General features: G+C 37.7%; 1 protein-coding gene across 2 annotated transcripts; it reads left to right on the top strand.

Moving 5' to 3' along the window:
• Positions 1 to 6,474: 6,474 nt before the first annotated feature.
• LOC140789731 (putative disease resistance RPP13-like protein 1) lies at positions 6,475 to 11,500 on the top strand. 2 transcript variants are annotated; one of them, XM_073139535.1, is made up of 8 exons: positions 6,475 to 6,647; positions 6,826 to 10,231; positions 10,403 to 10,471; positions 10,550 to 10,597; positions 10,676 to 10,747; positions 10,828 to 10,893; positions 10,979 to 11,053; positions 11,132 to 11,500. In XM_073139535.1, the coding sequence occupies exons 2-8, from the start codon at positions 6,875 to 6,877 to the stop codon at positions 11,174 to 11,176; spliced, it is 3,732 nt and encodes a 1,243-aa protein (XP_072995636.1). In that variant the 5' UTR covers positions 6,475 to 6,647; positions 6,826 to 6,874; the 3' UTR covers positions 11,177 to 11,500. The 2 variants fall into 2 exon arrangements, with proteins under 2 accessions (XP_072995636.1, XP_072995637.1); XM_073139536.1 differs by having other exon boundaries at positions 6,508 to 6,647; positions 6,839 to 10,231.
• Positions 11,501 to 11,786: the final 286 nt, after the last annotated feature.

Here is an 11,786-nt window from a genome sequence, read left to right as displayed (position 1 = left end):
AACATTATAACTCAGGCATCTATCTCAATAAATTAATATCAAACTCATCGAGATCGACGACATGTATTATACAAATCATTGTCTGATACAATAAAGTACAAATATAACAAACAATGATATAATTCAATTTCTTTACAAATTATCATCTATACCATCTCGCACTTATAGCTTACCTCATCATTCTAGAAATATCTTCTTAGGGTACCTCAAGTCGCTATTATGCACCACATATATGAGAGGGTTAGAAAATAAATAAAGAGAGTTATGAGCAAAAAGCTTAGTGAATAGACCTTACCCCGAATTAGTGATGCCAATTAGAGAGTAAATCATGCACTAGATAATATGAATCACATATGAGCATCATGTCATGAACGAGTATATGATTATATCATCAATAATATATAAATAAAATATAGATATCATGTCTAATCAAAGTATATAATTCTCAATAATGTATAAATAAATCTCTATGTCATACCATCATCATAACTCTCTCTCAATATGACACATATGATACATGCCGACCATGACCATGCTATGATATAAAATGCAATCATATATGATGCATATTGACCACTCGATAATCAGGTATATCAAGATAATAAAATTATATGTATTTTCTCAATATCACGACCATCACTAACATTTTGGTATAATATCATCTTACTAGACCACTGTGCACAGTCAACATCCAGTGCCCAATCTCAACATCCTACCTATAGGCTCAAAGTATACCCTACCATATGCTAAGAATATCTTAGTCATAATTATACCCTGTCATACATTAAAGGTATATCAAAATCCATCTAAATCGGGTACCCCACCAATTAATAGAAATCACTTGAGGGTAACTCGCCACACACATGCCCTAGCGAACGATAAGTGTCTGATTGTCTATGCGCACAGACTCAACTGATCTCGAACGTGGGCCACAAGATATCGCATATCAGCGACCGTAATCATCAATCCAGGCACCCTTAACCCTAGCACTTACTCAGGTACCCACATATTTTTTCTATTAACTTTCCTATCAATGAGATTTATGCATTTCCTTCTATACGATAAATCATGTGCATATATCCAATATTATAACAGTCATGGATATTAGGAATTTAGGTGGTAAAGAAGTCAAGAGGAAAGTAATGCAATACAGTCTCTAACTATATATCCAACACATGCATATCTCTGCTAGTCTATCACATGCATACTCATGCTAGAGATCATCTCGACATAAAGTCATAATAGTATAATCATCTCCAATCAACTCTATATGTTATCAACATACTCATATCTCATATCAATCTAATCAAATGCATGATAAAATATGCTCAACTAAAATCATCTCTAGATAAGGTCATATAATTATGCTAGAGGACAAAACATGCATGTACATAATTATATAATAAATTCTAATTTGAGAAAGGTGTCTAAGGGATAAGACTATTCACATCAAATCAGAAGAGACAAACCATGTATTCCTCACATCTGTCAATCAACCAAGTGACAACTCATCGCTAGCAAGGTTTATAGGGTCTCAAATAAAGGGTTTCGGAGTCTAAAAATATATAAGTCACATTAGTTATTCGTTTATCCAATTAGAATTAGTTCAAATAGAATATAAAGGTTTATTATGTTTAGAATCACTTCTTTTATTTTGTACATAACCAGATCCACATTATATGTATAATTCAAATACTATAACATACTATTATCGTAAAATGCTAGTTATAACATACGGAGAAAGGTTTGTTTCTTTTTATTTAAAATATTCTAAATATGTAATTATAAAATAAAAGCTAAATAATTATAAATAAGACATAAGTATATACAAGATCTATTTTACAATAAATTTTATAATTCTTACTCTATCTTGATTAATTAGAAATTATAGTATTTACTTAATTATGCAACATAATAAATAAATAAATTAATTAATTAATAAGACTAGTATCTTATTCTACACATAATAGTATATAATAAATTGTTAAAATTACTTAAAATGCATATATTATGAATATTAGTACATAAATCTAATAATTATAATTTACAAAACTATCTATTAATCTAATAGAAATATAAATAAATAAATAAAAATAAGTATCACATATATTTATGCATAATAGTTTATAACCTAACTAATCATTAATTGTACTAATTATAATTAATAATTATCATGTTGAAGAATATATATTATTATGAAAATAGTTAATATTTAAATAATTTATCTGCATTAATTAAGAAAGCAATACCTAACTAAATAAAAATAAAATAAAATAAATAATAAAAACAATGGCACTAGTGCTGGGCTCGACCTAGCACTATTGCAGAAACAGAAGAAGAAGCTAAGAAAGGAGAAGAAGAAAGGGAGAAGAAGGAAGAAGAAAGAAGAAGAAGAAGAAGAAGAAGAAGAAGAGAAGAGAAGAGAAGAAAGGAAGGAGGGGCGCCGGGCCAGCGAGGGAGGGGCACCGGGCTAGCAGGGGAGGGCTCGGCCGCTGCTGGCCAACCAACGGCCAACCTCTCATCGGCGGCTCGGGTCCAACAAGCTCGAGCCCAAGTGTGTGTGTGAGAGAGAAAGAGAGAGAAAAAGAAAGAGAGAAAAAGAGTTAGAGAGAGAGAGGGAGAGGAGAAGGGAGGGGGCAATGGATTAGGTGGTTGAAGGTGATGGTCATAGGGGAAGAGAGAGAGGGAGAGAAATAGGGAGAAATAGAGAAAGAGAAAGAGAAGGAGATAGAGATAGAGAAAGAAGAAGGAAAAGGAGGAAGGAGGAAGCTCACCAGCATCGGTAGCACGGCGGCTACGGCGGTGAGTCAGCGATGGGTCGGCAATGGTAGCAGTGTGAGAGAGAGAGAGTTTGAGGGAAAGAGGAGAGTGAGAGAGAGAGACCGAAAGAGAGAGAGTGGAGAGAAGAAAAAGAGAAAGAGGCGGTGGGGAGGAGGGCAAACGGCGCCGGTGTCTTGGCCGGGCCGGTAGCTGGGGGTGCATGGCGCCCTCAGCCCACCCGCAGCTACATGGCACAAGGCCAGCCACATCGTGCCATGCACAATTTTTGTTTAGGATAGGTTGTTACAATGCCCTTACCAAACTCTAGGCTCCACACTCTTGAAACTCCTCAGTCTCCAACCATTAATGGCTTTATCCATTATAATCTTCTCAGCAAGGCATTCGCAAGATTCCTGTTAGGCACCTTGTTAGCATCTAATCAGCAGGACTATTTTCTCCATCACAAGATTCTTCAACAAAGGTGGTAGGGGTAGCAATTAGGTCGGGTTAAGCAGATTTGGGTCAGGTTAGATCGGGTCAGGTCAGCATTACTTTGACACGAGCATGACCCAATTAATAAATGGGTTGCATTTGGTAAACACGAACACGACCTGATTAATAAACGGGTTGCATTTGGTAAACACAAACACGACCTTATTAATAAATACGTAACACAACCCAACTCGACTAACCCGTTTAATAAACGGGTCGGGTTAACTCGACACACTAACATGACCCGTTTAACTCGTATATTTAAATGGGTCGTGTTAACCCGACATGTTAACACGACTCGTCTAACCCGTTTAATATAAATCTTATATAAAATTTAAATATTTACTGATTTATCATATATAAATGGTGTTATACTAACAAAATAACTTATTTTCAACTTAAAACTCATACAACATCAAAATTACAATCATAATAATTCACCATAATTAAAATCCATAAAATAGAGTTTAGAACAAAGTTCCAACTCTTAAATAAGTAAGTAAATAATAATCAGTAATTAAAATAAGTAAGTAAATAATAATCAGTAATTAAACACTTCAAACTAATTAAAAGAGAGTGCCAACTCTCCATTATCAATGAAGAGGGTATAGTAGCTATTCAAAGTAATCAAAATGCATGTCTGGCACAATAGTTCTTTCTTCTCTTATATGTTCCTAAAGTAAGAATGGGTCTCATATCTTTTTGGCAACTATGTTCTGATAAGCAAGCAGTAAAACATTATAATAAATTAGTAATTAAGCAAATCTAACAAGCCATTTAAATAGATCTGAAACATTGCAGTAAAAATATATTCATGTGCAAATATTTATAATTAAAATTAACTAATCAACACCTTCTCTTATTCTCCCACATTGACTTAATTAATCTTATAGAAACAGAAGTTAATGTTATATACTTAAAATGGTTCAGAACACGGTGAAAAGCACGGAACAAGCTATAACTCATATAACATCATGTCACTAAATATTGTCTATAATGTCTATAAGGTGAGTTGTGAATATTGTGAAATGGATACAAGCAGAATCCTTTAACAGCAATGCTAAGTGTAAGCATTGCTAACAAAATATGTGTGCAGAATCCTATTTTGTTAGCATTGCTAACAAAATATGTGTGCAAGCATGTCACTAAATAGTAAATAACAGCAATGCTAAGTGTGGGCATTGCTAACAAATATGTGTGCAAGCAGCCAAGCATGTCACTAAATTATCAAACTATTTCTGCAATTTTCTGGGTTATCTTTCAAGTGTACGGTCACTATCTAATGGTAGGAAGTGTAAGAAAAGAAATCCAATTAGCATCAAATCCCAAAGATAGTAAGTTCTTTTTATAATAAATAACAGATGCAAGAATTTCTTCATACTCGGTGTGAGGAGATCCGACGGCGTGATCGGTGCGAGAAGTGAGATTTGTCGATGTTATTTGGCGGCGTGCAGAGATCCGATAGTGTGAGGAGCTCGAGTGGCGTGAGGAGTGAGGAGATCTAACAGCGGCGTCACTCGATATGAGGAGTGAGGAGTGAGATTCGGTGACCACGTGAGGAGTGAGAAGTTTGGAGTGAGATCTGGCGACGGCGTGAGGGGTAAGGGATGCTGACGTGAGGAGTGTAGGGTCAGTGATGCTGGCGTGAGGAGATTGAGGTAAGGGCTTAAGGGGTGACGATCAACAGCGTCACGGCTAGACATGATCATCGGCGGGCCGGGCCAGGTTCGGGCCGGGCTAGAATAATCTAGCCCGTTATCGCCTAGCAGCCCGTGAGAGATCAGGCTAGTCAAGCCGGCCCGACCCACCAATCACTCGGCCCAACCCACCTTTTAGCTATTTTTAAAATTTTTTTTCCGTTAATAATAAATTAAAAATTTTAAAGGTGTGCTTAAAAAATATAAAATGGTACAACACTAAAATTTTCGTTGGTTTTTACTATAGCAAAATGGGCAAAGCCACTATAACAGAATAGGCGGGCTACTATAGCTAAACGGGCGGGCGGGCAAAGGGCTGGCTCGTGCCGCCCATGGGTAGTTCGGGCTCGGGTCGAGCTGGGCCTTGGGCTTAACCCGGTCCAAACCAGGCTGGGTCAGGCCGGGCACGAGTGAGCTAGGCCGTTTGATCAAGTCTAGTCACGACACAATGTGATCGGCAAATCGGGCAATAGGCATGGGTAAGGGGCGACGGCTAGAGTTGGGGAATGGGGATTTAGTCAAAAGGGTGATGGGTGTTAGGATGTATATATATATATATATGGCGGGTTAGCGAGTTGATCCAACCTGACCCGTTTACTTAAGCAGGTTAAACGGGTCAAGCGGGTCAGAGGTATAAATCCGAACACGACTCGATTAATAATCTGGTTAGGCAAGTTGACCCGTTTATGACTTGAACCCAATTAGACTAAATCCAAACCCGATTAATAGCCGGGTTATCGTGTCGGGTTATCGGGTTGAGTCAATTTTTGCCACTCCTAGGAGGCGGGAGTGAAGGAGAATGAAATGTGCCCCACCCTGGAAATTTTTTAAATTAGAAAATTTATGTTTTCGTCAATCTTTTTTCTTTTCTCTCTGAGTGATCCCATTAGACTAAAAATAGTAATAAAGGAGGATATTAAATTGATGCAAATAGCATTAGGTAAGTATTTACTTAGTTTTGAGCATATTATAGTTGTTATTTAATTGCTGTGATTAGTTATTAATTTTTTTTATCCAAGTGATTTCTCACCTATTATTGATAAGGGTTTTGTTTCATTTATCTCCAATCAAATTGAAAATTGGTGATATAGAAATATACATTTCGAAAAGAAGTCGTCGAAATATTAATATTAAAAATCTCCTATCTGATCTTGATTTAAGAACTAAAATATCTAACTACAATCTAGATATATAAGATAAAATTAGAAGAGAGTGTTATAAAGAGGTATATGTTAATCAATTAATCATAGTTTTTAAAATAAAGTTTAGTATTATATCTTAATACTTTATGAAAAAATAGTAATAGACCGAGAGATCTAAATAAAATTATTCCTAAAATGTCTCCAATCGATTAGATGATGTTTTTTTTAACCTTACTTCTCTAGTCAATAAAAAAATATAAAAAAAATTATAAGAATTTCTCAAACGTGCCTATCACTTTCAATCTTGGCTTTAGTGATGGGTTGGGTCATGGAGAGTCATGAATATGTTTCAATAAGAGTTACCCGATCTCCCCTAATCATTTGCCATCTCCGTTTATTTCTCAGAAAGAGGAATAATATGTTTCTTGCAGCAAAGGAGGGGAAGGTTGTCCTCCATGAAGTCCTGTCAAAACTTGACGACGAAGTACAAGACGTCGTGATAACTTGCCAGGAATTCTCTATGATATTTACCTGAGACGCAGAGATTGCTTGCTTGGTATGATAACTTACATAATTTATAGTTTGAATTAAGCATTTTCTTAATCACTGTATTACTTATTGAGTAGACTTATAAATTTTGTACTTTTAGATGTTCTGGTATTCATTAATTCATGCTTATAAATATGCTCGATCTATCTGATCGTACATCAATGAAATGTTTCTTGCATATTAAGAGTCATCGTACAGAGAGGAAAGAAATTAAAGGCCATCACCTACTTCACTATGGCTGAAATGGCGATTATTGGGTGGTTCGTCTCTCCTACCATTAAAGAGATGATCTCTAAAGCCAGGTCCTACTTAGGGACCCTATACAATTGGAATACTCGCATGAAGAATGACCTCGAAAGGTTAGATACTATTATGATGGAAATCCTTCTTGTGGTCTCTAATGCTGAGAGGCGACAGATCACTGATTCCAATCAGGCAATACTCTTGCAATTTATGAAAGATGCAGTTTATGACGCAGAGGATGCCTTGGATGAGTTTGACTATCTGCTAATACAGAGCCAGAGCAGAGCGACAAGCTCTGTATCATGTTTTTGCGATGCCGAGAAATATTTACTTGGTTCAAAACGTTTGCGAAAAAACTTGTCCAAAGCCCTCAAAAGCTTAGAGAGAGTTAAGTCTAGTGCAAAAAGATTGCTTGACGTGACAATGCTCGAAAGCATAGTGCAGCAACCAGGGATCATGCAGCGGAGACCGACTAGCTCCTTGCCCTCTCAAGATGCATTTATCGGACGAGATAAGCTGTGTGAAGAGATAATTAAAAGACTAGTGGAGTCATCATGCAATGAAGCTGAATCTAGCAGTAGTGGCGAGGCTGCTCCTATTGTCCTTCCAATTACTGGAGTCGGAGGGGTTGGAAAGACTACACTTGCTCAACATATTTATAACGCTGATCAGGTTGCAAGTAGATTCACAAAGATCTGGATTTGTGTTTCAGACTATTTTGATGAAATGAAGCTCACCAAGGAGATCCTAACCTATGCATCAAAACCAAAAAATGATTTTGACATCAATAACTCCAATTTTAGCAAGCTTCAAGAGGAGCTACAACAGAAATTGGAATCAGAAAAGTACCTTCTTGTACTTGACGATGTGTGGGATGACCCCGACCCAAAGGTGGGGAAGCCGGAAATCAAGGATCGGTGGATGAAGTTCCTCGCGCCTCTAAAATGCAATCGAAAGGGAAGCGCTATTCTGGTGACAACTCGTGTGGGTTTAATGGCAGAAATATTGTGTTCTAAAAAAAGTGAAATATTTAATTTAGAAGGACTAAACGGTAATGATAGTTGGCAACTCTTTAGTTCACATGCACTTCCTCTAAACACCGGTGATACTCCCCAAATGAGAGAAATTGAAAGAATTGGAAAGCAAATAGTAGAGAAGTTGAAGGGCTTGCCTTTGGCGCTAAAGGTTGTAGGAGAGCAATTGAATGGTAACCATGACGCGGGAGAATGGAAAGAGGTTCTACAGAGTGGCCTCTCTGATGATATCATGAAAGTTCTAAAGTTGAGTTATGAGCACCTACCAAGAAATCTACAGCAGTGCTTTGCCTATTGCAGCCTATTTCCTAAAGATTGGCTCTTTGAACCAGACTGGTTGGTCCAAATGTGGATAGCACAAGGCTTCATTCACCCTCGAGACGACGGAACTAATGTGACACAAGTAGGAAAAGAACACTTCACAGATTTATGCAATAAATCATTTTTTCAGACACTCAAACGAGATGGCAAAACATACTATGTCATGCACGATATGATGAATGACCTAGCACTATCTGTTTCAAGGAGAGAATGTTGCCGGATTGAGAGCAATGATTGTGGAGATATCCCATCAACGGTTCGTCATCTATCTATCACAAATAAGCAAGCACACCGACTTGAGAGCATGGTTGAAATGAGAAACTTGCGCACGCTAATAGTCTTTGATGCATCATTTTCCTGGTTTTGTTCAAAGGTTGCTCCCAAAGATGACATGTTTGGAAACCTAGTAAGTGTTCGTGTACTAGTCTTGACTGGATATTGCATGAAGCAGCTACCGAGAGTTGATGGTCTAATTCATCTACGCTACCTAGCTTTACCAATTACCCATGGTGAATCATCCCTTGATGCATTCTCTTGTCTCTACCATTTGCAAGTGTTGGTCATACATCATCACTCTTGTGTAAACTGGAGTAGTGTTATTTTTCCTCAGAAGATGAACAGACTAATCAATATGCAGCATGTGTACTTTAATGGAGCAATCGGAGAATTCCATGTCCAAAAGAAGAAAAGTAACACTTCTGGAGTGTTGAAAGGCATCCACGGGGACATCCATGGGAACATCAGTATTAAATATCTTGAGAATATTGTAAGTAAAGAAGAGCCTTGCGAGGCCCGGCTAAGTAGCAAGGATCATATAAATCTGTTATCTTTGGAATGGAGTCCCTCTAATCATAGGAGTTGTGAGCATGAGGCGGAAATACTTGATAGCCTGCAACCACATCAAAATCTTGGTGCGTTGACTATTATGGGCTATGGCGGTTCAAGATCTCCCTTCTGGTTGGAGATAAATTGGTTCTGCAAGCTACACTCGCTATATCTGGATAGCTGCAAAGGGTGGAGAGAACTCCCACCTTTGGGACACCTTCCATTCCTTAAGATTCTAGGCATAAGAAGCATGAATGCACTAACTCATGTAGGTTCTGAATTCTACGGCAATGGAGAGGTGAAAGGTTTTCCAGCTCTGGAAGAGTTAAGGTTTGAGGACATGCCAGAATGGGTAGAGTGGAGTGGATTAAGAGGCACGCGATTGTTTCCTTCACTACACAATTTGCAGATTTACAGTTGCCCAAAACTAAAGGAAATGCCTGCATTTTCTCTTCTCCTAGATAAGAGAATATTGACCATTCACCCCGAATATTTTCCTTTCGTAATGTTTTATCTTCGAGGGATTGAAGATTCTAAAGGATTACTTGCTAACAGCATCACTTGCCTTACCATTATGCATCCTGACAATCTAAAGGCTGTTGAGGAGCTCAACATCATCGAAGGCGGTGAGCCCATGACAGTGAAGAACTTCAGAGAACTCCTCTCCTTGAAGAAGCTCAAAATTGAAAATTGCTTTTGGCTGTCGTCATCTCGTGAAGTTGATCTTTTTCCCCAATCGTTGGAATGTCTTTGCATTAAATCATGTCGTATTCTGCCTGATATACTGTCTGGAGACCAAAATCTTGAAAGAGGGTTGCCGTGGGCACTGGATTTGCAGCACTTGACAAGACTCGTGAAGTTGGATATTATTGATGGTCGGAACCTAACAGCATTAACAGGGGTCAACACCCTCACGTCTTTAGAAGAGTTGCTCATTGTGAGTTGCAATGATCTCTTATCCCTGCCATCTGAATTGAGCGGCCTTCGATCGCTCAAGAAATTACATGTAGCAGGATGCAGGAAGCTAAGATCACTGCCAGAGAATGGCCTACCCTTGTCGCTCAAAAGTGCTTGTATTTGGCGTTGTCATCCAATCCTACAAGAGCAGCTTGATAAGATGGAAGGCCCAGAATTTGACAAATTTGATAGATTCGTCAAGTTGAACAAGGTCTCTCCTTTTATCACTGTCTCTGTTTCCATCTATATCAGGTTTTCAAGTGGTTCCACATCAAGAGACGACATACCTGGGAGGCCAAACTGACCAAATAACATGATCAGAATAGCTATACCTTTTGTTGTTTTCATAGATTTCAAATAACATTTTCTGTTAGTTTGGCAGGATGGATTTATGCGGACGCTTATAGAAAAGTTCAAGTTGGACAGAGAATGTATTCTTTTCAAATATGAGGTAATGCAGTATTTGGGATAGCAACAACCATTTTTGTTGTTTTCGTGATTTTCATAATATTTTCTGGTGGTTTTACAGGATAAAGTTCTACTATTACAGTTATTAGCAACATTAGCTGCGGATGGGGTAATCCTTTGTCGGAATAAGCTTATATCTTACTTTCATTGTTTTGTGCGTTTCATAACATTGCCACTAGTTTTGCAGAATCAAACTAAGACTGAGCTGGTGAAAATGTTGCATGATATAAATACATATGATCGATCGAATGAAGGCTTGGTAATCCATTACCACAAATAGCTATGTCTTACTTTTGCTGCTTTCATAAACATGGATAACATTTTCTGCTGGTTTTCTAGGCTGAACGAATAAGGATGTTTACAGAAACGTTAGAGTCCATGGAACTGAGTTTAGTTGCAGATGGGGTAAGCTTTATTGGAATAATATATATATATCTTAACTTTTTTGTTTTCGTGAGTTTCGTGGTCACATTTTCTGGTGGTTTTGCAGAATGAAATTGAGATTGAGTTGATAAAAGAGTTGATTTTTCATCTTCACCAAATACAGTGCTCAAATCCATATTGGGTAATCCATTGCCAAAAGAGCTGTCTTACTTTTGTTGCTTTCGTTAACCTGGTTAACATTTTGCTGCTGGTTTTGAAGGATGAAAATGAGACGGAATCCTGGGAACTGGAGCCAGATCAATAACAGATTCTTGCAGAATTCTACTTCCTATGTGCTAGACATCTACATTCTTCTCAGAGCATTAAGTAAATATGTTGTTGTCCCAGGATTTGGTTTAAGAAGGTAACTAAAATTCTGATAGAATCCATTTGAGATGGTGGATCTCCGCAAGAAATACCCAAGCTGCAAAGACATTCTTAACTTGTAGATGGTAAGATACTGCTAAATAAATGGTTTATGACGTCCACTGCTTGCATCTTATTTGTGTATCTGTTCCGTATTTCTAAATATTGTTTTACCGTGTGATATCATTTTCAATAATGTTAAATTGTCAATTTGAACGAACAACATTTATCCTGCACAGTTTCGTACCATAAAATGGTGCATAAGTTAAGAAAGTTATCCCCAATCTGATAGACAGCAATCAATCTAAATAATAACAATACCAAATGTAATAGTATTACTTTCTGCCGGCACTAGCAGGGTGTTCTGCTAGGGTTTGGATTTTCTTCGTATTGTGGAGAGGTTTCCACACTGCCTTTGACAGCTTGTCTCCTCTCCCCTCTAGCTAAGGCTAGATGGAGGGGAGTGGCTTCTTCCCTTGGTGGGTTCTCTCTCTCTCTCTCTCTCTCTC

The sequence above is a fragment of the Typha latifolia genome, chromosome 5 (genome assembly GCF_019914945.1).
Source record: "Typha latifolia isolate L0001 chromosome 5, TyphaL0001v2, whole genome shotgun sequence".
Lineage (NCBI taxonomy): Eukaryota > Viridiplantae > Streptophyta > Magnoliopsida > Poales > Typhaceae > Typha > Typha latifolia.
Note: the sequence above shows the minus strand (reverse complement) of the source record. Positions and strands in the feature narration are given on the sequence as shown.